Source organism: Protopterus annectens, chromosome 5.part0, assembly GCF_019279795.1.
Source record: "Protopterus annectens isolate FY-2018-M chromosome 5.part0, PAN1.0, whole genome shotgun sequence".
Classification (NCBI taxonomy): Eukaryota; Metazoa; Chordata; order Ceratodontiformes; family Protopteridae; genus Protopterus; species Protopterus annectens.
This window is the reverse complement of record NC_056735.1, coordinates 1,759,881,724-1,759,908,782: the sequence shown is the minus strand read 5'-3', so window position 1 is coordinate 1,759,908,782 and position 27,059 is coordinate 1,759,881,724. Positions and strand designations below refer to the sequence as shown.

The 27,059-nt window shown below is 41.2% G+C and overlaps 1 protein-coding gene across 3 annotated transcripts in view; it reads left to right on the top strand.

The window, feature by feature from the left end:
* LOC122801881 (chloride intracellular channel protein 4-like) overlaps positions 1-27,059 on the top strand; it is a 406,749-nt gene that overhangs the window by 344,005 nt on the left and 35,685 nt on the right. For all 3 annotated transcript variants that reach the window (XM_044071556.1, XM_044071555.1, XM_044071557.1), the window contains one exon: positions 6,678-6,859. In XM_044071556.1, coding sequence (XP_043927491.1) covers positions 6,678-6,859 — 182 coding nt within the window. The remainder of the gene's footprint in view (positions 1-6,677; positions 6,860-27,059) is intronic.

Genomic DNA, 27,059 nt, shown 5'->3' with positions numbered 1-27,059 from the left:
TACAGATTACTGGTAAAGGTAATAAAGCTCAGTGGACATAAGATGGAGCCTTGAGGGATGCCTACAGAGATGGACAAAAGAGGAGATAGTTTATGTTCCCATAAGGTTGCTTGTTTATGGCTGGAGAGGTAGCTGTGGAACCATTGAAGTGCATTAGAGCTGAAATTGAGAGAGCTGGGCCACGAGCTGCAGAGTGGATGAAAAAAAAAAATAATCAGTAAAAAGTTTTATATGGAGGATAAAAAGGAGCTGAGAAAGGTATGCAAAGTCAAAGGCGTACTGCCCACACAGTGATATAGCTGATAAGGGGAAAATTTACAAACCATACTATAGAACAGGGTAATGCCAGAGTGCTGTAGAAAAAAAAGAAAAAAGAAAAACGCAAGGAAAAGAGCAGGAGGTTATGGAGAGTAAAGGCTATAGAGACAGAGAGTCAAGAAAGTGGGTAGAAGTGTGGACAAAAAGTGTTTTTTGGGTGAAAAGATGCTAGATGAAAAGATAGCAGCAATAAAATGTGGGTGAGTAGACTGTGGATGTCTACAAAGAGTAAGGGTGGTAGAATTAAAAGGAAAGGTGAAAATATAGGATAAAAGGCTTATAGGGAGAAGGTTATATAGAGAGGAGAGAATGTCTGGCGTCCCTAACACAGCACATGTATTCATCTGAGGTAGGAGCCTATTACAGAGTACCAAAATATCTCTAGTGCACTACTAGAATCCAGGTGGCCATAATAGGATAACACATGCGATTTAGATTTTTTGGTGATTGATGTTTGAAAAGCTAGAAACCGCAACAGACACAAGGCTCTGCTGGCCTATATCACAGATGTCTGGCCTGTCACGGAAGATTGTTGACACCAGGGCAAGAGCTTTGGGGCTGTAAGGGAAAAAAGGAGAAAAAAGAATTGAGGATTATGTGGTGAGGGTTGCTCCTATATTAACGACTGATAACAGAATCAAGGGAACAATGACAAAAACAATTTCAGGAGTGACAAAAAGAAAAAACTAAGCAAAAAGCAAAAAGAACAAAATAAGTTGCGTAAAATGGAGAGACAAAATGAGCATGCAACATATGCTGCAGAATGCGGAGTACAATTAATGGTAATGAACAAACATGTGCTTCTTTTGGTCCATGCTGATACTAGCAACAAAAAGCCACAATGAGATAGGCTCTAAAGAAGGAGACAATAGCTAGACTTGCACTCTTGTCCTAAAAGGCAGTCAGCACAGCATGAAAAAACATATGCAAGTATACTACACTCTGAAATGTCATACTAGTACAGCGTTATTGTGAATTTACAAGAAAAAAAGCCAGTTTTGGAGATAAAAAGCCAAATTACTACCACACTTGTATCCAAAAGTGGGTCACGTTCATTTGCCCGACAGTTCATTTGACTGAAACTCATTTGCCTGACAAGTAGTACTTGCAGGCAGATAAAAGGGATATATCCCATTCCCCACTGTAGTGTGATCCTGGAGTTGGTATATATAGTTAGGGTGTGTGTGGGGGGTGTGGGGGGCAGGGCCCCCCACCTAGTTTGATTGAAATTCTCTGCTTTTTGTTGCATATTGTTCAGTAAAACCAAGCTGTGCCCTCCACACCCCCCCAACTATATATACTAACTCCAGGGTCGTACTACAGTGGGGAATGGGATATATGCCTTTTATTTGCCTACAAGTACTACTTGTCAGGCAAATGATTTTCATTCAAATGAACTGTCAGTCAAATGAAGGTGACCCCCAAAAATATATTTATATATGTGTGTTGAAAGACACATGTATGTAAACATATGTACACACACATATACATGTGCACACACACACACACACACACACACACACACACACACACACACACACACACACACATGATTTAATTTCCTGATAACCCACTGACTCAGTTTCATATTCATTGTGCTTATTATGCACATCTCAGATGTCTGTGCTGTGATCAAATAAATGATTTAATACATACATAATATCCAAAATATATTTTATTTTGTTGCTCTCACAGTCCAAGCCACCAGAAAATGTGCATACCCATAAATGAACACACACACACACACACACACACACACACACACACACACACACACACACAAAAACACAAACACTGGCTCTTGTAACTGATGCTGCAGTTATTTGCTATAGTTGTGTGTGTGTGTGTGTGTGTGTGTGTGTGTGTGTGTGTGTGTGTGTGTGTGTGTGTGTCTGTGTGTGTGTCTGTCTGTCTGTGTGTGTGTGTGTTGTCTTGAACCTTTGTCTGTTGGCATATTCTTCATCTAGCTGGGAACAATGAAATAGAGTTCTCTCTAGCCTCAAGGAGGGCAAATCAAGATAGACCTGTGGAGAATTTCAGGCTGCCCATCCAGTTATCTAGATTTACTTTCAAGGTGGCAAAGGTGCTTCTCTTCTATACTTGTCCTTTTAGTCTGTTCAAGACCTAAGGGATACTTTGGGATATGATTCTATCATGCCAACATGTCTTAGTTATCTGATGATGAAAGCTTAGTTCCTGAACTAATTATTTGAGGCACCATTAGTTTTGATAATGAATATGAGGTCAAATATGGTTGGATCTTTCATGACTTGAAAGTCTAATCATAGATCTAATCATAGATCTCCACAGAAGAGTTTATGAAACTGAGTGCAGAGTAAGGGCTGTCAGTCTGTCCTGATAGGTAAGATTTATGAGGCCAGTAATCTATTTAATTATGAATCTCTGAGGTCTCCGAAGTGGACTGATAAGTTTAGAGAAATACATGCCAAAAAGTGCATTATACTCTATAATGGATCTGATAAAATATAAGTAAAGGGGAATTAAAACTTCTTTGTATCTACTGGAGATGTCTTTGGAAATTAGATGAGACAGGTAAATGAATGTACAGACTATTGTGGAGACATGATGATCAAATGAGAAGGAATTATCAACAGAATTGCCTAGATCCCTTACAACAGTGTCTGATTGGAGGGGTGCAATATCTATAGGGTAACTGAAATTGTTTTCTCTGCCAAAATGAACTATGTCACATTATTTACATTTAATTTGAGAATGTTGTTTTTGCTCCAGTTGTTAACATGATCTAACCCATGTTGGAGAAACTGAGAGACAGTTGAAGATAGAATAACAACTCCCAGTTTACAGCTTTCTGCAAACATAATTAACCATAGGCCAGGAGTGTTGACCTGAAGGTCAGAGAAGTTGAATGTCAAAAACACCACTGGTAAGTTTTTCTTGTTTTCAGAAGTTACACCTATGACCCTACCCACATGGGCTGAGTCAGACAACCAGTTAGCTATCCATCACACAATATTAGGAATTATATTCAGATTTATAGGTCTATCAATAATGCCCACTTAGGGAATAGTGGCAAAGGCCTTGGTCAGGTCTAGATGTGCTGTATGCTCTTATTAACCACTATCCACTACTTTGGTTACTTTTTCAAAGAAATTAATAAGGTTAAAGAGGCAGGACCTTTCTTTGACGTAGCCAAATTGATGAGGGTTCAGGGTTAAGAGATTTTCAATGTCCAAATCAATGACGTCTGAGATAATCCACTCCATACATTTACATATATATCTAGTGAGACTAATGGGTCTATAGTTACCAGGGTCAGTGTTTGGACAACCCTTATATAATGGCATTACAATGGCTGTTTTCCAAGCATTAGCAATGTAACCAGTATAGAGACTTAGATTAAGGAAGGATCAAGGATTAAGAGGATCAGAAAGGCCATATTTGGCACGTATCAGGCAATCTGGTATGTTGTCAGGGTCCATGGATGAAGTACTTTTTGCGAGGGCTGAGAAAACTTGTTCCATAGTAATTAAAGAGGTTAGATGGGATTATGAAACTTGAGGAATAGCTAGAACTGTGAGTGGAGTAACATTTGTACTAAGTATGTTAGCTGACATTAACTATTTCCCTTTAGTCAAAAAATGTAATATTATTGTGGACTAACTTCAGTCATTACTGGGTGTTAGTTCTTAACTTCCTGACATAGTTAAATAAATATTTGTAGCTATTTATGGTTTTAATGGCTAGTTTAAGTTCATATTCAGCTTTGAGCTTCCTAATGGTTCCCTTAAGGCCTTCATTAGTTTGTTTAAGTCTCCTCATAAGGCAGGTCAAATTAAACCTCATATAAGCTTTAAGCAGTTTATTTGGGGCTTTCCAGACACTTAGTTCATTCTCTCCAGTTGTAGGTAATACTTGTGTGTGGGGGGTCCTACTACTCATTCCCTGTAGTAGTTACCACTTACATAGTTACTAAATATTTGGTCAATTATTCATCTATGTGGGCATGGGTCCACAGTTTGCTATATCCCATTCTGTGGACAACCTATTTACTTTAGGAACCCTGAGGCACTGTAGTAACTGCTCATGATTATTAATAAATATTTACTCTTGTCTTTCAGAGAACAATTTGTGAGTGGTGCAAATGTTAGCTCAGACTATCTATGCGCTTCTCACTTACCAGACTTCAGTAAGCATCTTAGTATTACATTGCAGTCACCTAGCAAGTCACTAACTTATGCTGAGTTTAACAGATTCTTCCCTATGCCTAATAGTCCCCATTTTAACAAAAACACATAATACTTATCAGTTTAGTATATCCACATCTGCACTAAGTCAACCTGGCTCCAAACCTCTACCTATTAGGGATGATGATATAGTCTTCAGGTTATGCAGGGATATGATTATGGTCAGCTGTATTTCTGGCATCAAGATTTGTGATGTGACCAGAGCTCTTAAATTCCTTGAACACAAGTATGAGTGTGCTTTCACTGTTGCCTACATAAGTGCGAATGATTTTCAATGCTCATCCCAGAGGGAGATGCAGAGAAATATTGTCGAACTGTCTGCGCATGTCTTTTAGCTGAGAAAGACACTTGTGTTTAATAGTATCTCAGCTCCTCCAAGAATGATGCCAATTTCAATCAAAAATAATTGATTTTAATAATTGACTTATTAACTGCTGTTATTGCAAGTAAAACCAACATCTGTCAGCATGGGAGGCTATGGGCAGGCTAGCCTGTTTTGCCAGGGATGGACTTTATCTCTCTCCTCAAGGTTTCCACATATTGGCTAAAAATTATTTTTCTTCTCCTACAATACCATTTTATAGCAAAGTTCATCTATTAGACCCTTCAATCCAACAAATTTTGATTTGGCTAGTTTTAAGGCAACTATGATCAATACAAGTAGACCAAACAATACATTGCCTTATTTAGGGGGTTTGCTGACACGTGAGCACATTGTGTATGTGTAGTTACAGAAAATTGGTTGCATTGAACTGACAACACTCCCTAAGTATCAGAGTACAGCAGCCTTAACTTATACCAATTAGGGATTGTGGAGCAATATTTGTTTTTATCTCTTTTCATATTGAATCATGCCTAGTGCTTCAAGACTTTGATTTTGAAATACACACACACACACACACACACACACACATATATATATATATATATATTCTGATTTTGAACTCCTTGACATCTTTACTAAGGAAGATTACACCACCATTAATTGCAGTAGTCATTCAGTGTCAAATTAAGACCACATTTGGTACGTGGGTAAGTTGAATCTCAATACCCTGATATTAAGCTACTTTTGTTACCATTCCATCAACAGTGAGTCTTATGCAACCAACAATAAGTATGCTTAACATTTTCTTATGTTTTATTAATACAAACTCCACACTTCAAATTGTTGAAATTCATTACAAGGATATCTTGACCTTGACCTTTAAATATTCCTACCTCTTTCACATCAAGTAACATCATATCCTAGTTTATCAAATCTGACCATGAAGTTGTCATCTTTATAGTCAGAATTAGTACCAGCGAATCCATAAATTCAGCAACATTCACAGACTGCTTCAAAGTCAACCTTACATCCATATCATAAAGCCTTAACATATTCCAAGGTGACTTTCTGTCTGCTCTTCTGCTCTCAGTAGTCACCTTGTTTACAACCATCTCATACAATGTAATGATAATTCTGTAACTGCTTGGCACATATACTGTGGGAAATTCCTAGGTAAACAGCCTTTATAATCACAGGAAAAAATTATAAGGCACTTTTGTTTCTGAAGTTTTTTTTATGAAAGACAAAAGCACTTAACTACATTTTGGAGTATGCCTAAAGAATTTTTTACATGTGCTTCTGTTTTTTGTTTTTATATATTACTATATGTATATACTTATCTCTGTGTCTAAACACACACACACACACACACACACACACACACACACACACACACACACACACACACACACGCATGCATGTATGTGTCTATGTATTCACTACTGTGCAGGTCAGTCAGAGCACTGACTACATAATCATATTAGGTGTCAGTAAAGGAAAGAGGAAGGAATTCTGGAATGAGCTTGGTTAAGTTGTGGAAAGGGCAGAGACTTCTGAATTTGAAAAGGCCCTGGAAACCAAAAACTATAATGTTTATATATTTTTATTGCCACAGGATGCAGCAAGGTTGCAAAATTTGACATGTTATGACTTTAACTAACACGTAAGCAGTGATTTTTAAAGTATTCTCTACATAGTTATCAATAGATATACCTTATAAATTAATGTATATACTTTCCCATAAGTGCAGATACTGGTGTTTATAGAAATGTAATGTATTTTTGTTTTCTTTGTTTTTCTTGTCTTAGTTTTGGAAAAGGCGCTAATAAAGGCTTTAAAGAAAGTGGATGGCTACCTAAATACTCCCTTGCCAGATGAGATTGATGAAAACAGCACAGAAGATATCATAGTTTCCAGCAGAAAATTCCTGGATGGGGATGAACTCACCCTGGCAGATTGTAGCCTTTTACCAAAACTCCACATAATTAAGGTTTGTTTGACTTTTAAATGTAACCAGTGCCATAGTATCCGTTGATCACAAGTACATCACAACTTCAGAAGTGTAGAGTTAGGGTATTTAGTGAATCAGTACCCGACAATGCATAATAAGCCATAATAAGAATATTTGCCACTGCAGTAGCATACATGTTTTATTCTGAGGCCTTCATGTAGTCCAGAATGACCTGTATTGCCAGTACTAGCTTAAAACCATTGTGCCATGGAGCAGTAATACTGTGGTTAAGTAGTCATACCATGGTCAAGTAGTCATAAGTGGTTATGTTTGCCTTTGTCAGTAAGTTGGTTGCCAGTACACAGCAAAGTTTGCAAGATACTTGTAAACTAGCAAGTAACTAACCTAAAGTTTGTTTTCTCTGGGTTATGGGCCCATTACATGGCTTAGTTGTGAGGGACTACATCACCTATACCCTTGCTGCTTAATATAATCTCTGGAGTTTGCCCTACACTCCTCAGAAAGGGGTAACTGAGGCGATGTGACTTTATTCTGGCTTTGATGATGTGTCACACTTTAATTATGTACATATGATGTCTTATTATACTCTAGTAACTCAGACGTCTTCATTAATGTTCACTAATTGTGCAGAGTTTTCACTTTGTGCATTTTGGCAGACATTTACTGTGAAAAATGTCTGAAGGCTATGATAACCCTGATATAAGTATATTAAATGCCTTCTTTTGCATCCCTAGCAGCTTCATTAGCAAGCAAGAAACATGATGGCAAAGTATCTAAGTTTAAAATACTACTTAACTTGCCTTTTTATGTTATTCAGTGGTGTCTTTAGAAACATCCAACTCAGTTAATTTAGAATGAACCTATTTCTTTTACTTATCTTAAATATTCTTTATTTGACAGCCATTACTTGGTTATCCCAAGGTTTTCAGTAGGACAACAATTTGGTTCAAAGGAATTGCTGGCTCAGTCATATCACTTCTGAAAGTAGTCAAAAGAATCTCAGCCAGGGGTTCGGCAAGCAAACCATGTTTGTGTGCTTTCACATCCTCTTCTTCCAGCTCATAAAGCTGTTGCTAGCTTAGGTTTAGTGGATGGTCTCTAAGTATAATGACTGCCTGCTGGCATACCAGCATGTAGAGACCTCAACAGAAGACTTCTGTGTTTTACGCTAGGGTCAAGCACTGGCGGTATAAGGTGCTCCAGATTGACTTTTGATCTGTTGTGAGCCCCCAGCACACTGGATGTTGCAACATAAATTTCTCCTGCTATTTCCATGCGTGGAAGGATTGTTGATGATCTTGTTCAATGAAATTGCTTTAGGCTTTGGCCTGGTTGTATCCAGTAGTCAGGATTTTCATTTAGGAGAAGCTTTACCTCCACTCAGAGCCAAGGATTTACTTTGCTGAGACAAATTTGGACACCATCAAATGTCATTCATTCCTTTTACTGAAGAGGGCCTAGGAGGACAGGGATCTAGTCTCACTTTTACTGTTACAAATCAGTTTTATATCATGTATACTTCTGCATCCGATATGGCTGATTGCTAGTAAAATAATGATATACAGGATACGTGTAAATTTGCATTTCTTTTCTCTGAACATTCAGGAATTATCCTTAAATGAGAAAGCTAAAGTATAAATGATTCTTGCAAGATGTAGCAAAACCTGATATATGCTAAAACAATACACTGCAGTTAAAAGACTGTTTTTTTCGCACAGACCGACACTGAATATCCTTCTGAATGAAACTGCTAAACATGTTGTCTTAACAGTCAGTGAAAGAGTTATGGGAGACCTATCCTTGTGTAAATATGTCCACTGAAGATAAGTGTATACACAGAATCTGTTAGGTAAGCCACCCCCACCTAGCACTACAGTCGCAAACATACACACATATACACACACACTTATACTAGTTAGCTGTTGCAGGATTCAAACTCATACCTATCCAAGTCCACATTCTAGAGAAACATGTATTAGCTGCTCACACCACTAGAGAAGAAAATTAAACTATGTGCATATGTCAACTTAATCTACTTTCAGTAGCTTGTGCCTTAATAACCAGATCTCCATGGTAACAAGTAGACACATGACAACAGAAATAATACCATGGAAATTAAGTGATAAGAAATGAGCTTATGATATGCTTTGGATGATCAGATGTATTACTTCACAATATATATCTATTTTAGAATAGTGTTTATGTTGTTTGTAGCTGTGTCTTAGATTAGGCTGCATAATTCTAATCTTATGTGACTTGAGTGACATGAGTGAATTGTTCATAGTTAACATTTAACGTTTATCCTATTTCCCTAAGTTTTGCAGCAAAGCAAAAAAGTTCAAGATGCTGCTTTTCAGGGTCTGCAAATGATACCAATAAACTGCCAGCATGCAAGAATAGCTTTCATTTTTCTTCAACCTACTTAAATCATCTGTTGTTTGACAGCTTAAGAGTTTATACTAAGGAATGTAAATATAATGCAAACAGCAAAGGGGAGAGCAAACAACACCACCTCGTGTCTTTTGCTCCAGCAACTCTGCATTTTGTTAATTCTGTACAGAAGTCTCTTTAGATATTCCCAAACAACAGTAAACATCTATCTATTAAGGATCTCAGAGTTTCAACGCTTGAAATAAATACCCAGTACTGTTTACTCTGTCAAAACCATATTTCAGCATTTAGACTAACCAACACCAGAGGGGCTTTTTAACTTCTTACCTTCTTAGGTTCATAGGTTCATAGGTAGGTACTAGGCTATCAGCCCGAGGGCATTTATAAGCCTAGCCAGAGTGTGTCGGCTTTCACCGCCCCATTGATTAATTAACTGAGCCTCTGTCAAGCAGAGCAAATGAAGTGATCCCAGGGGTGTACTTTCTGTTACCCATCCACTCGCCAAGGCTTCTCTTGATGAGTGTTAGTGAAGGGCTCTGCCTAATGTAGTTAGGAATTTTGTTCCAAAGCATGAGGAGTCTCTGTGACAGGAATCCATCCCTCCAGCATGTTCTATTTATTGTTGTGGAGGCGTTTAGCTCACTAGAGTGCGTGGCTCACAGTGACTTGGATTTCTTTAGGTGGAGCATGTCCATCAATTCTGAGTTGGACATGGCTTTGTAAGTCAGGCAGAGATCACCTCTGAGTAAGCAATATGCCACTGAGTACAGTCGGAGTTTTTTCAGTCGGGCTGCATAGGACATATGTTTGAGGCCAGTAATCCTCCTGGTGAGGTGCTTTTGTGGTCTTTCAAGCTGTTGGAAGTGTCTTGTGAGGTACATCCCAAATGGGGCATTGTACTCTATGATGGGTCTGATGAGTGATGAGTAGAGGGGCACTATAACCTCTTTATTTCTAGATCACGAACCCTTAGTAATTAGATGGGCCACATAGAAGGATTTCCTAACTACTTTGGCAATATGATTGTCAAAGGAGAGATTACTATCTACCTGGGTCCCCAGATCTCTTATTACCTCTTCTGTATTAAGGGGGCTGCTGCCTATGTGATAATTCGTGGGTGTTTTGTTTTTCCCAAATGGGATGACTGTGCATTTTTTGGCATTTAGCTTGAGGCCATGACTTTGATACCAGGTGCCTGTCTCAGTAAGACCTTTTTGGAGAATGCCCGTGTCAGCCGTTGAGTCAATTATGGCTCCCATTTGCAGTCATCGGCGAACTTGGTTAGCCATAGTCCTCCTGTGTTTGCCTGTACTTCTGAGGAATATATGTCGAATAGTAGGGGTCCCAGAACTGAGCCTTGTGGGACACCACTTGTGACTGGTTTAGAGTCAGACCTGGAGCCTGCTATTCTTACCATGTGAGTTCTGTCTGTAAGCCAGTTGGCAATCCATCTTGTGACATAAGTAACATAAAGTTCAGGCTGGTGAGTTTTTCTATAATACCCGAGTGAGGAATGGTGTTGAACGCCTTAGCGAGATCAAGCTAGGCTGTGTGAACCACCTTTCCCTCGTCTATGGCCTTGGTAACTGTCTCGAAGAAGTCAACCAGGTTTAGTAGGCATGATCTGCCCTTAACAAAGCTGAACTGGGTCGGGTCAAGTGTTTGGAGGTTCCCAATGTCTTTGTTAATAAGTTCCATGATGATGCGCTCCATAGCCTTGCAGACCAGGCTAGTCAGGCTTATGGGGTGATAGTTACCAGGGTCAGTTGTGGCCCCTCCTTTGTGGAGCGGAATAACCATTGCTGTGCGCCATTCTATGGGCATGTAGCCTGTGGAGAGGCTGAGGTTGAACAGCGTGTTTAGGTGGGGGTTAGTTCATTCTGTAGTTCGTGCAAGATGCAGCCTGGGACACCATCTGGCCCCATTGATGCTTTGTTTTTTGCTTTTGAAAGGGCTGTTTTCACCTGTGCTTCTGTGATTTCCTGTAATAGAAAGCATGTTTTAATAACATTATCAACTGTTTTGTCTTCTTTTAATAAGTCCACTTTGCTCTGAAGAGATCCAAGTTGTAAGTAGTAGGGGATTAGCCTGGATGCCAAATCCACCATCATTATTTTGTAATCTTGACTAATTACAGAGATAGGTCTGTATGAGGTGTGGGTAAAGTGAATATTTATCTTCTTTCAGTATAACTGATGTGACAACCTGCTGCTACAACCAGGGCACTTCCAGATTTTGTAAAACTGCATTAGTCAATCCCTACAGACTGAACAACATCTTCTGTCCCCTCTCCTGATATCACTGCAATGAAAGCCCATCTAGACCTGGTGAGTCCCTTTTACGAAGATGAGCTAATCCATCAACCAGATCCTAACCGGTGCCATCAAACTTTCTGCCTGATCTGGAGATAACCTAGAGAAGTAAATGCCTACAGAAACCCACATAAAATCTGCATCACCCCTCCCCCAGAAGTGAACTTGTATATAATAATCCCAGAAAGCTTCACTGATCTACCCTGGTCAGCATACAACATGCCAACTATTCTCATCCCAGACCCTTGGTATTATCTCATCTATCTATAGCTGTCTCATTTGCACCACCAATGCTTTATGAGACTTGGGTGAATGAATTTCCTTCTAGCAATCTTCACTAGAATTCCATATAGTGTGCACCAACTTAATGCTCTGACGTTTTCCTCTTCCTATATCTTCTTCAAGACATAAGACCCCCCACATTGTTGAAGCTGTACATGCACAAAGCCCTTCCACCTAATCAGAGAAGATTGTTGTAACCTGGCCCATCATTGCAAATTACGTGTTAAAATAGAAATTGATTCTTGGTATTTCAAAAGACCTTGGGTCTCCATGAATACCTCTTAATGACTTAATAAACCTCTAGTCACCACTTTGCTTTCTTCAAAATGTAAAAGTTCTGGCATTATTTCCTTACGCTCTGTCACAGAGGATGGAAAACACTGTCCAGACTAAATTGTACTTCTGTACATCTTTCTTTTTCCGCAACATGTCTGCTGAATTGGTTTGGGAAATGGTCAGTAATTTGAAAATTCGCATTTCCTAGCCAGCTCGGGTGGTGTATGGGGATAAAGCCCTGACTGTGGGCTCTAGTGGTGTAGGAGATAAAGCCCTGACTATGGGGTAGGATGGCATGTGGTTAGTTAGCAAGTCTGCTTAACAGAGTTGGCAGTGGAGGTTGTGAAAGCCCATCCTGGGCTGGGTTGGGGTGGTGCTGACTGTATAGAGCTATAGCCCTCGGAGGAGGGGCAGAATATGTAGGTGTGGTCTGAGGTCAAGCCTGTGGTGCTTCAGGCCACTGACTGGCAGTAGTCTTCATTGAGAAAGTGCACAGGAGTATGCAATTGCATAAGTGGAAGCCAGAGTGACACCACCCACCTGCAGTAATGTGGATCCCATGTCCCTGAGGCTATCCCAAAAGACAGATCTGACTGCTGAGATGCTATTGAAAGGCACAAGCAACCCTTATGGCTGCCTGAGTGACAGGCCCTGCAGATGCTTCTGTCCCCTGTAGTACACTGGGAATACCCCTAGAGTGTGGACGTAAGTGGGCTGAGACCAAGTGGAGGAGCTTGATGGCCAGCAAAAAGGATATAGTAAAAAAAGAAAAATCAATAGTGACTACTGTCCGCTCCCTCATATGTAGAGGAATGTGCACTCTGGAATCCAAATCTCACTAATTCAAAATGCATTTGTGTTAGTAGGGCATCTCCTCCAGACAAAGACGCTGATGTCTAAGCTTCCTCAAATGTGCACAAAACCCTCTATCACTTAACATGATGCCACAACCCATTAATATTCCATTAGGGCAACCTTATTATAAAGTGCTAGCATAAAGGTTGCCCTGCTCAAAGTATAGCACCATCTTCCACTATTCATAACACAAAGTATTTATGTTACTCTATTCAAATATAATTTAGATAAGTGGATGGTTAACAGCAAATTCTAGCCTGGTTTTGTACCATTGTGCTGCATGGATAGGGACAACAGGCAAATGCTCCAAAATATTCACGTTCTGATCTTCTCTTGGTTATTTGTCCAAAAGTATACGATCTAAAAACAATCATGAGAATGTAATGTTAGGCTTCTTAAGATCCTTGCAGATCAATAGCTTAGTAAGTACCTAGGAACTAAAGAACTTTTGTATTCACACAAGTGCATAAATGGCCCTGTAGTCATCTCTGTGGATAAGCAGGAAGTTTTAAAGCATGTTTAGATCACAAAGTTATTCCCACTTGCACATGCAGGAAAAACTGACTGGTATTTGCTGAGTGCTTGGTTGGGCCCTAATTCACTACCTTCTCTTATTCTTACACCTCACTGATCATTTATATAGCATCCTCAGCACTTCCATCAATGCTGGCTTAACATCAGTACTCATCGACCATGTCAAATTGTAGCATATTATTCCAAACTAAAGTAATAATTACCTGATCCCTACCTGTTGCTTACTACTTTGATCTCTGGTATGTCTCTTTCCAAATTATATTTCTGAAAGCTTACATAACAAAATTGCAATTATTTCAATGAGACAGACACTTTAACAGTAAATTCCTCACTTTCCTTCAGTAAACATTGTGTTATTCTTTATTCATTTATTTTATCTAGCTTAAAAACTGAATTCTGAAATGCATAATGCCTCATTTGTCACAGTGCAGTAACTATTTCATCTCTTCTGTTGTTGGTCTTTCGGCTTTTCCCAGTTAGGGGTCACCACAATGGAACTCTGGTCTGCTAATGATTGGCAGTTGGTTTTTATGGTGTCGAGTTGGCAGCCCGACGCCCAACCTTCAACGAAGGCATGCCCATTCAACGCATGTCTTTCGAACACCCACTCAACTGCAGGGAGGACATGCAGACTCCACACAGAAGGCACTCCCAACCCAAGCCGAGAATCGAACGGGAGAACCTCTTGTTGTGAGGCAACAATGCTACCGCTGCACCACTAATCCCACTAAATCCTTGATTCAGGCAGTTGTGGAATTACTTTTATTTTGCAGTTTTAATCTTTGCCAGCGGTGAGGATGACATTATCCTTCCCTAGATTAATCTGCTATTGTTCAATCACACACTTCCTATCCCATTGCCTCATTTCTTATTATATTCAACTTAACCTGTTGATCTTTAAGCTGTCTCTATTCACCCTTGCATGCTGACTTCAGTGACATTCCTTATATCTCTAGTTCAACACTTTCTCTAACCATTGCATTCCTACTCTGGCAAACTTTTTTTCACCCATTTCAGTCTTTCCCACGTTCTTCCCCATCTCCCAGCATTACTGTTCCCTTTCCTTATTTTGCCTTCCCCAGGACAGAACTCTGATACTGCTGAAATTCTAAAAAAGACTGCTTCTGGATCTTGTGCCCATTACTCTTCTTTCACATTTAGGCAATCTCCATCTCTTCTGTCTGCAACTTTCCCACACTCCTTTCTTTGTTATACTTACCTGTGCTAGAACGTTTGAAAACTATAAAGAATGCAGGACAAAGTTTATTTCATGTCTAAGTTAAAGTTCTGCTTATAGATTTTTTCTTCATCATCTTATTTCTTTTCTACAAATGATTACATTTATTTCTTCAGATGAGCCACTTTCATGCCTTAGCCGGTTTACTTACCTCTGTGCTAATTTTGGGTGACATAGTAGTGCAGACATTATCATTGTTCCCTCTTATACTTAAATGTCCATCATTAGATCACTGCTGCAGTAACCTAAGGTATGTGGGGCACATAACTCTCAACTGTCCAAATTTTTGCAGAATGTCCAGATTTTTGCCTCAAAATTTCAGTCTGCTCTTCTAAAATTTTTCTTTTTATGGCAAATCACAGGGATGATCTGAGGATAAAATTAGTAAATACTGTCATACATTTGAGTTTCAAACTTCATATCCTTTAGGGAATGCATTTTAATACATAACCTGTTATTCTAACAAGTTTATAAGAGCAGTATATTTAAAACTTGTCCCTATTTTTGCTCCTTTGTATCCCCATTATGTCAGATTTTGTCCATATTTCTTGGACCAAGAAGTTTAGAGGTATGGAGGGGAGCCATGCTGAGGATTGGACCAGCTAGCCACCTTTCAAAGCTTTAGGGCATCTTCCATGCACCCTAGCCAAAGCACTGCATGAGAGAAGCAGGATAAACTTGGTGACTATGGTGCCACAATTTCAAACTAGTTCATGCCTGTCCTGGCTTCAGGTGATCAGTGGTCATCTAGTGCTTCACTAAGGCTTCCCAGATACGTTCTGCACTGGGGATTACCTCCAGTTGACTGTTTTTTTTGTTTTGTTTATGAGAAAAGTGTTCTTTTGTATTAGAAATTTAAATTACAAGCTGATATTTATTGTTTTAGTGTTTCTGCTAAAACATTTTATTTCCAAAGTTAATTTTGTTATCGGGAGATAATACCTAATCTGTCAAGATCTGAAATCTGCATGGCAGGCACTTATTGTGGCTGACATACATTCCTAGCCCCCCTTTGGGGCTACACTTGTAAATTATCACTTATTGTGGAAAAAAAGTGTAAATTGGTTACTAGGGCCTGGGTCAGTGTATTTAATGAATGTCAATAAAAAATCACCTCAACAATTATCGTTTCATTCTGACTCTTCATAGGTTCATAGGTAGGTACTAGGCTATTGGCCCTAGGGCCTATATAAGCCTAGCCAAAGGTACCCTGGCTTTCACCACCCAAGAAAATTATTTTCCTGTGCCACTGTCGAGCAGAGCCACAGAAGTGATCCCCAGGGTGAATTTCCTATCTCCCATCCAATCATCAAGATTTTTCTTGAACAGTGCTAATGAGGAGCTTTGTTTGATATAGATAGGTAGTTTGTTCCTGAGTATGGGAAGTCTCTGGGACAGGAATCTATCCCTCCAACATGTTCTGTTTATTGTGGTGATGAGGTTTAGGTCCCTAGAGTGTGTAGCTCATAGGGATTGGGATTTCTTTAAGTGGAGCATGTCTAAAAGCTCTGGGTTTGACATAGCTTTGTGTGTTAGGCAGAGATTGCCTCTGAGTAGGCGATATGCAATGGAGTAAAGCTGCAGTTTTTTGAGACGGTCTGCATAGGGCATCTCTTTGAGGCCGGTAATCCTCTTTGTGAGGTATTTCTGTGGCCTTTCCAGTTGTTGTAGATGTCTTGTGAAGTACATACCAAAAGGGGCATTGTACTCTATAATGGGTCTAATGAGTGACGAGTAGAGGGGAACAATGACCTCTTTTTTTCCTGGATGAGAAGCCTTTTGTGATGAGGTGTGCCACATAGAAGGATTTTCTGACTACTTTGGTGATGTGATTATCAAAGGAGAGACTACTGTCCACCTGTGTCCCAAGGTCTCATCACACTTTTGGTGTTAAGTAGACTACCACCTATGTAGTAGTTCATGGGTACTGAGTTTTTACCAAAAAGAATGGCAGTGCACTTTTTGGCATTGAGCTTGAGGCCATGGCTTTGACACCAGGCATCTGTCTCAGCAAGGCCCTTTTGTAGGATGTCCACATCTTTTGGAGTTTTGATTATGGCTCCTAGTTTGCAGTCATCTGCGAATTTCATTAGCCAAAGAACTTCTGTGTTGGCCTGTACTTCAGAGAAGTAGATACCAAACAGGAGAGGACCCAGGACTGAACCCTGTGGTACTCCATTTGTCACTGGTCTGGAGCTGGATTTGGAGTCTGCTACTTTCACAGTGTGGGTTCTGTCAGTGAGCCAGTTGGCAAACCATCTTGTGACATAGGTATTTATACCTAGTTTAGTGAGTTTATCTATAATTCCAGAGTGGGGGATGGTGTCAAAAGCCTTGGCGAGATCTAGATAGGCTGTGTGAACCACCTTACCCTCATCTATGGCTTTGGTGACTGCTTCAAAGAAGTCTTTCAGGTTTAGGAGACATGATCTGCCTTTTACAAACCCGAACTGGGTGGGGTCCTGAGTTTGGAGATTACCAATGTAATTGTTTATAAGTTCCATGATGATACGCTCCATAGCTTTGCAGACCAGGCTCGTTAGGCTAATGGGGCAGTAGTTTCCGGGGTCTGTGGTGGCTCCCCCTCTGTGGAGTGGGATAACTGTCACTGTGTGCCATTCAGTGGGCACATAGCCTGAGGTGAGGCTATGATTGAACATGGTACTTAGGTGGGGTGCCAGTTCATTCTGTAGTTCATGTAGAACACAGCCTGGGATTTCGTCAGGTCCCATGGATGCTGTGTTCTTGGCCTTGCATTCTTCTGGTATAGAGATGGGCCCTTTAGGGGATGACAGAGGGGTAAAGTTAGCACTGAACCTATCTGCCAGGATGTTGGCAATATCCGTTGGTTCTGTATATTTAGTGCCATTGTGCTGTAACTCAGAGCAGATCTGAGTGTTGCCACTGAGATTCTTGACATAGCTATAGAATGCTTTGTGGTTGTCTTTAGAATCAGTGGTGATTTTGTTTTCATAACTAGCTTTGGAGGATTTTATGAGGGATCTCTGCTTCTTACTGAAGCTGACCAGGGAGTTTCTCCAATCATGGCATTTTACTCTTTTTTCCAACAGTTTCTTTCTTCTGTTGTAGAGTTGGTTTATGGCAGGGAACCACCAGATTGGCTTCCTTTTTTTGGAGGATAGCATCTTGGTTCTTTTAGGGATTGCATGATCCATGCACTCATGTAAGTGATTATAAAGTGCATTTGTGTAGGATTCAGCAGTCATACCTCTATTGTCCGTCAGCATGGGTGTCGTGAAGTTTGCCACTTCTGTCTTAAGAAGCGTGAAGTTGGCTTTGGAGAATTTGTTTACTGTGGTTTCCCTAATGGGGGTGGGGGAGGGATGTGGATGTCTAGGGTGATTAGCTTATGGTCGGATCTGACCAACGAGGAATTGACCTCTGGTGTGGAGCACTGGTTGCCCATGTTGGTAATAACCAGGTCTAGGATATTACTGCCCCTGGTGGGGGTGTGGATAAGTTGATCCATGGCATTGGAATTTATGAATTCCAGAAAACGTTGAGCACAAGAGTTGGTACATGAGTAGTTTTCCCAGTTAATGGTAGGGTAGTTGAAATCGCCCATTATTAGGGTGTTAAGTTGTACCCTAATATTTTCCAGTGTATTAAGAAATGAGGAGTGGGAATTCTGGGGCATGGTGGGGGATATGTAGCAAGCTACAATTTGGATTGCGGTCTTGCCAGAGTTAGTTGCACTTGGATAATCTTGGATGCATTATGCTGAGCAACTAGCCTGGAGGTGTGGATATCCTTAATGAATATGGACACGCCTCCGCCTTTAGTGTTTTGGTCCAGGTTAGGTGGCCGAAAGGTGTGGTATGAATTATAGCCTGGTAATGCAGGGGTACTCTCTGGAGCCTTGAACCAGGTCTCTGTCACTGCACAGATGTCGATGTTCTCCATTTTAAGGAGTTCCTCGAGAGAATGCATTTTGAGGTTTAGACTTCTAGCATTGAGTAGCAATACCCTCAGATTCTTCTTGCCTGTACCTGTTAGGGTGGTGAATTTGTCATTTGAACCTTGCCTAAAAAAGGCACTATAGGGGTGGCTAGAGCCTTAGCCAGTATCCGGAATCCCAGGGGCGACAGGTGCAGGCCATCTCTGGCAAAGCCTCGTGGCTTGTCGATCATGTCATCCCAGGGTTGTCTGTGTACATGAGGCAATTACTGCATTGCCCCAGGATGCCCAGATTCATCAGGTAGACATGAGAAAACACTGGGGGCTGACCCTTAGACATGCCTGGATAGGTGCTTATTTGTTAAGTACTAGAAACTAGTTTTCCTCTAGACAGTGAGGAAAGTTGAGTGCTGTAGTAATTTGCAGCTTATTTAGTGCTTACAATAAGTTCTGAACAAGTGCTGAAACAAAAAACTGGCTAGTTCTAAGAAACAAAATTAAGCTACAAGGCTTCCCTCCAACACAGAAAGGCTTGGGTTCTAGAAGCCTACAAATAGTCCTGGACACAGCAAATCTATATCCAGGCTAGACTATCCACAGGAAAGGCAGGATTGTTATGTAACTTTCATTGCTAAGAAATGGATCTGAGTCCCAGTAACTTGACCGTTCTTTTCAGACTTGTCAGACTAATTTTAATATACAGTATCATGGATGTGCATATTTTAGCCCTTGCTGAAGTTTTATACCGGTGGATAAGTGGATAACAGTGTCCAACTTGCAGTCATCAGCAATCTTGGGATATTGGCTTGGATGTCTGCAAAATAAATGGCAAACAGGAGAAGGCCTGGAGCTGATAGCTGTGGCAACCCACTAGTTACAATTTTACATTCATAAAGGGAATCAGCAACATTCACAACTTGGGATCCATTGGACAGACAATTTGCAATCTAGCAGGCAGTATAGGGATTTACATTATGCTTGTGTAATTTTTCTATAATACCACCATGGGGGATAGTTTCAAAAACCCTGGCCAGGTCAAGAAAAGCAGTGTGCACAGAATGACCATTGTCCACTGCACCTTTTAAAAGAAGTTTACTAGGTTCAGGAGACAAGGTCTGTTCTTCACAAAACCAAACTGATTGGGATCTAGATCAGTTACATTGCCTATGTCTGCATAAATGAGTTCTGCTATAATATGTTCAATGGCTTTACACATAAGGCAGATGAGTCTGATTGGTCTATAATTACCTGGCTCTGTAGAATACCACCCTTGTGTATAAAAATCACAGTGGCTGTTCTTCAGACAATTGGAACAAACCCTTTAGATAGGATGAGGTTGAACAGTTTAAGTAGAGGGTCAGACAGTCCATAATTAGCACTTGTAGTGAATGCAGCCTTGTGGACAGCCATGGTGGTGCAGCAGTTAGCATTGCCACCTCACAGCAAGAGGTTCATTGGTTCGATCCTCGACTAGAGTGCCTTCTGTGGGGAGTCTGCATGTCCTCCCTGTGGTTACGTGGGTTTCCTCCAGGTGCTCCAGTTTTCCCCCACATCTCAAAGACATGCTGTAGGTGGATTGGACACTCTAAATTAGCCCTAGGCATACATGCGTGTGTGTGCCTTCTGTGGAAAGTTGGGTGCCGGGCTGGCAAACCGGCACCTTACAACTCCACTGCCAATCATGAGCAGGCAGGTGATCCACTGTGGCAACCCCTAACTGGGAAAAAGCCGAAAGAAGAGAATGCAGCCTTGTATATTGTCTGGTCCCATGAAAGTATTATTTTTAGCCTTTGACAGGGATTCTAAGATGTGATCTGAAGTGATTTCAGAGGAAACTAAATTCTCAGGGACAGTAGGGCAACAATGTGGGTAGGAGGGGTAAAGTTGGCAATAAATTTGTCTGCTAATGTATTAGCTATATCGTTGGGGTGAGAATAGCTGATATTATTATGGATGAGCTCAGTACATTGTTGGACATTATTCCTTTATCTTCTGACATAACTGAAGAAAGATTTGTAGTTTCTTTTCAAATCTGTAGCAACCTTTAGTTCATACTCTACATTTTTAATAGTGTTTTTAAGTTGTTTGCTGGCATGTTTCAGTGTAGTTGTGAGGTAGGGAGATGAGGATTTTTGTTGAATAGTTTATTAATACGGGAGCTCCACCAGAGTTGTTTATTCCTCAATTTATAATTACATTTATTGTGGATGGTAACTCCCCCGGATTCACGAAACCTCCGTGTAAGACTTGATATGTCTTACTCGGAGGCTGCAGTTGAACGGTATGACATCAGCGTGCCATGAATATTCATGAGGGCACGCTGACTCAACCGTAACTCTTACACGGACTGAGTAGGAAAGCAGGGGGTGTGTCCGACTGCCAAGAAGTCTAAATGTGCACGCCCCTGCAAGGTTTTAAAAAGCATAATGTCAACACACAAGAGCGAGTTCGCTCAAATGTACCTGCACCCAGCACCACACTCCCTGACACTGTAAACCCCCATCACACTTATATAAAGTAAATAATTATTATTACTTTTTAAATCACGATATAGCTGCCCATATTTGCGCATGTGTGCGCGGGTGTGCCCATTGCTTAGCTAGAGTTAGCAATTCTGACATGGAAGAGCATAAGAAAGAATGTTTATGCAAATCACACCAAATAGCAATAGCATAATGGTAGAGCATTCGCACAAAGAAGAGGCATTCACGGTTCGAGTCCCACCACTCCCCTTCGTATTTATTTTTTAAATCAGTATATGAAGTAATACTTGACAAATATGTTTAAACATTACTAAAAAGCAGTGAAATGGCCAATGTATCAGTGAACAAAATAAATATTTTAAAGGATCCTGATATAAAATTGCCTGCAGTTAAACAGCGCTTCACCCAGCGCAATAGAGTTGCCCATACTTTAATAGTGCTTTACCCAGCACAATAGAGTTGCCCATAGTTTAATAGCGCTTTACCCAGCGCAATAGAGTTGCCCATAGTTTAATAGCGCTTTACCCAGCGCAATGTGTTTGTGCAGACGTGCGCGCCACTCCAACCAGGGCACCGAGGAGCAACGTAGAGCAAAGTTGCTTAAATGCAGCCACATCCCCTAGCCTGTCTGGATAGTATGAAAATAAAATGAATGACTAGGTTCGAACCCAGGACTCTGTGCATCAGAAGCAAAGTACAGAACTACTAAGCCATGACAACATAGGGGAAGCAGCCACTATTAACATTCATATACTTACGAATGGTAGTTTAACCATTACTAAGCAGGTCTGCAGTCAGCCGAGAATTTTACAAAACGGCCAATCACAAAAAAGTGCAGGAAATGTGGCATATTTAAGCCCCACAGGCGGGAATACATGCCATAACTGATTGTAGCTCACATCTGCAGTTAGAATGTCTGGTGTTGAAGAGGGAACACGCTTCTGAGTGCAACACTGGGGCATCGAGGAGTCCAAATACATGGTTTGGCTCCTTGTCCACCGTCATGAGTCAAGACTCCTGCAGGGCCAGTTCCAAGGGACGGAATACAAGGTAGAGGCTTGGAACTGGTTAGCTCGTGACCTCACCAGTGCCACAGGCATTCCTCGGACTGGTGAGCAGGTCCATCACCACCATGCAGACCTGAAGAGACAAAAGCAGGACCGCCTGAACCAATGGATACATGAGGCCCATGGGATGCTGGATGCCCCACAACTGAGTATGTAGCCATGGAATGCAGTATGTAAGAATTGATAATGGAGTATGTATAATGGATAGGTATGTCTCAATATCCCTTCATTTACTTTACAGCTGCAGGTGACCGTGCTACGAATCAGCAAGCCTATGCTGATAGGCTGCTAAGGCTATGCCACCAGGCAGGTTAGTGATTATTCTGCATGTATTGTTATGTAAAATATGGGAGAGAGCATGAAAAAAAGTGTTGTAGTCCAATAAAACAGCCATAAAATTGCCTGAATAAGTCCTCTGCATGTACTGTCAGATAAAAACATCAGAGAGGCAGAAAAAGAGTGTAGTAACCCATTAAGAAAGGTAACATATGTCTGGAATAATATCTCTGCAGGCACTGTCATATAACATAAGTGAGTGAGCCTGAAAAAAGATTGTTCTAACCTATTAATAAAGGTATAATATGTCTTGAACATGTCTGCCATATACACCGTTAAAACAAATAAAGGAGTGAGCCTGTGGAAAAGTGTGTAATGTCATTAATAAAGGTATAAAACCCAGAGTGTGTCTGTGTCACAGAGTCTGAAATGTTGTTGTACCCTTGCATTATACAAACAGTACTGTTTGAAAAGGTGCTGGCAACCCAGAGTTGTGCAGTCTTATATAAAGTGGGTGATGGAAGTGCTAGTAGCTGTGAAACATATATACAGTCCACAATAGTCAGTTACTGGCTGGCATGAATAAGTAAACCTGGCACACGTGTAGCATGTAATTTTTCCCCAGAAATGTGAGTGTGTGTCAAGAAATGCAGGGTTCTGAACAAATTGAAGTGAAAATGTCATGTGAAAACATCCCAGATATGTAGATAAAGAAATATAAATGCAATTAAGAAATATGTAGCAGTAACATCTGCATCCTGGACAGTTAGTATGTCAGATATAGGTCAGGCATATATTGAACTAGCCAAACCCATGACACAACCTAATGTATGGTGGCAAGTGTAATAATACAGTTAGGGGATATGCACTTGCAGTCACTAGGAATGTAGTGTAGACTAAAAGGTCATTATAAGATGTTAACCGAGGTTTTTTCTACACTCTACTGTATGTGCATAAACCATGCAATTCCACACCTCAATGGGTATGTGTAATCATAAATATTTGTTGGGACATATGTCCTATTGTTCTATAAATATTTGCATTCACTTTGATGCATGTGCCCTGTTTAAACACCACAATCATGGTGGCCTGTTGCTACCAAACATCCCTGCATGCTGTTGGAATAACCACTGTGGTTCAATATATGCATGTGTTATGCTTGCTGTTCAACTGTTGTACCCTTGGTGTGTTGGGTTAATGGGAATATCATTGCATGCTGTTACAACTAATCTGGAATGCTGTTTCGCTTATGTTGTAATTAAACACACCAAATCACAGAACGTATGGGAAGGCCGGTCCCAGCGGACCCACCTGTCCCTCCTCAGCTTGCGAGTGCAGCTGGCACCAGCAGGTCCGGTGCCCAGCCCAGGCTCCCCTCCTCCGTTGGTCCTATGCCACCTTCGGGTGGAAGCACTGCAGGGGATGGGGCTCATCCCACCCATGCAAGCGTATGCAGAGGAGGGCCACCTGTCACCCTTCGAAGGGTCCGGGCTGTGGTGCGTAGGGAGATCCAGCATTCAGTCGCTGATCCCCTACGCCAGCTTGAGGCAAGAGTGGCGCTTCTCACGGGTGAGCCTGCCCATCCTACACAGCCCCCAGCACAGCCACCCTTGGGGCTGTGAAGGTTCAGTGGTGACTGCCCATGGGTGGGGATCTCAGTTCCACTGTTACCATCTGTGGGCTCATGGGCTTGCGATTTCCAAACATCCGACCCCGTCAGTTGTGTTCACCCACCCCATGTGTCATACACCGCCCCTGTATGCGTCTTGTCTGTCTTGTCTGTTTACCTTCCCAACCTACCTCCCCGGACATACCTACTTCCTCTACCTCACTTCCCACTCTCACCTGAAAAAAAAAAAGGGCAATCTGTACCCACAAAAAAATTATGCCCCATACATAGCTGCCCATTTTGCACACATGTCTGCCGGACATGTAAACTGATAATTATAAATGACAGTACAACATACTCTGTTGTCCTCACCCCTCTCTCAGGGGTGGAAGGTTGCAAATTTCACACCAAATTACGAACATATGCACAGCTGTTGCTGGTAAAGAAATGGGCAGCTATGGGCCTTCCCTACACCCTTCCTGCACATCCCAGCTGGTTTCCCTACTGTATTTCCCTCTTTGTGCTCCCTTTTTCACCACTTTCCTATCTCCCCATTTTTTTTTCTTTCAAAGAAATTAGCGCGGGGTATTAGCGAGAGTAAGCACTTTTAAGCAGTAGTTAGCGGGGGTGCGCGAGTGTGAGCTTGTGTGTGCTTAGCTAAGCATCGCTAAGCATCACACAAACCCGTGCAAACCCACTTACAACTGCTTAAAAGTGCCTTAGTCACTCTGTATGACAGGGCCCTTGTATTGCTCAGCAGCAAAATAAAATACACCTGTCAGTCTTGAACCCCAGACCTTGGGCTCACCAGTCTGCATGAAGTACCACTACACCACAGCAGATATGCAATAGCTTGGTGCTGAAAGAAATATATCATGCATTACAATGAGTGAATGTAAAGGGAGAATAGGAATGGCATAACACAAATCATGTTCTGTGGCCCTTAACCAGCAAGTGTTGTGGAATTGCATGACATGACTGTGAAAAGAGAACCAGCCATGGTAGTAGGGAATAATGTTACAGTAGCACCTTACAAACCACACACAGTATCAAAGCAGGATAAACACTGGCATATTTGAATAGGTCAGAGGCCAGACCTCCCAACTGTGACTGGCTTACATGGATGTCCCTGATTTGCAAACAAATGTTAGCTGTGCCCCTCAGACTCCCTGTGAAATATAGTGACAGTAGGCAGAAGGTGGGGAATCCCACTTAATGATAAATGTCAATAAGTGAGAGTAGACACTGCTTGCACATCAGAAAAGGTGTAGTAATACATATGCTCAGAATCCACCAAAGTCGCAACTGCAAAATATCTGAAATATATCACAGGTGTATCCCACTGATATGTACCTTTCCCTGAGGCTGTTCAAATATATACCTGAGAGTATCTGAGGCCTAGAAGAGTCAGAAACACACAGGCATATCAGCCTGTCTACTGTTACACACTCTGCAAATAGCTGTAGAATTAATTCCACAAGCATGCCCTTATGTAGGAGTAGAACACAGAAATATCAAAGGATGTAGCCATGTACTGCTAGCAACCACCTGTGACAATGCCATTGTTCAGGTGCTGAAATGACTGGTGTGGTGCACAGTCAATGAATACTAGGCTAACCTCTGTCTACCATCTGGATATGTCCAGAGGTGGGAGCTACTCAGACAGAGTACTAGCCTTTATAGACTTACAGGTACACAGCAACTCTGCATGTTCAGCAAGATAAACATCACACGATAATAAATAATGCAGTTTGCAGTTCTGCACCCCTACCCAAAGGTACTGTATACCCGTGTAGTCAGGCACAACCAAAGGTGTAGGTAGGCATACACAGTAGTGAAATATGTCCAGTTGTCCTGAACAGACTGTGCTAATGTCAACACAAACAAACCACAAACTGTTCAGAAGTGAGTAACGTACTAATGACAGTATAGCAGTTCACAAACAGTGCATATGCCTGATATTCATAATTGGTAGCACATCATACTTAGTTGTCCTCACCCCTCTCTCAGGGGTGGAAGGTTTCAAATATCCCTCCTAATGTATTGCATATGCACAGCTGTTGCTGGTAAAGAAATGGGCAGCTATGGACCTTCTCCACACCCATCCTGTACATCCTGAGCTGGTTTCCCTACTGTCTTCCCCTCTTTGTGCACCCTTTATCACCACATTCCTATCTCCCCATTTACTTTTCTGTCAAAGAAATGAGCACAGGGGTTAGCGGGAGTGAGCACTTGTAAACAGTAGTAAGCGGGTTTGAACCAGTGTGTGCATGTGTGCGCTTAGCATTGCTAAGATATGATAAGCTAAGCCAAGCATAGCTTAGTATTACTAAAATAAAATAAGCTAAGCTAAGCATTGCGCAAACCTGTGCAAACCCGCTTACAACTGCTTAAAAGTGCCTTAGTCACTCTGTATGACAGGGCCCTTGTACTGCTCAGCAGCAAAATAAAATATCCTTGTCAGTCTCAAAACCCACACCTTGGACTCACCAGTCTGCATGACGTACCACTAAGCCACAGCAGATATACAATAACTTGGTGCTGAAAGAAATATAACATGCATTACAATGAGTGAATGTAAAGAGAAAATAGGAAAGCCATAGGAATACATTGCAATAACTACTGTTGTATGCCAGTTAATTCTCTAATTTGACAAGAAAGTGCATACTCCCATGTATCCAGTGTTAGCATTAGGAGGTGTGAGTAAACCTACACACTGAGAAGAGTGCACTGGAAGAAGCAACAGTCAAGTTTCAGTTCAACATGCATTTCACTGGCTACAACCCAGCTTCAGATATGAGACATATACCAACCTTCTGACCGAGACAACAGTGTCCACAGCAAACAAGCATGGTCCTCATCATGCAAAACTGAAAGGGCTATGCCTACCTAACCTATCATTTTATAGCAGTGTCCTGAAATCACAGTGAGAACTGCAATCACCACACAGCAGGCTGCATGCAATTACTAAATGGTGG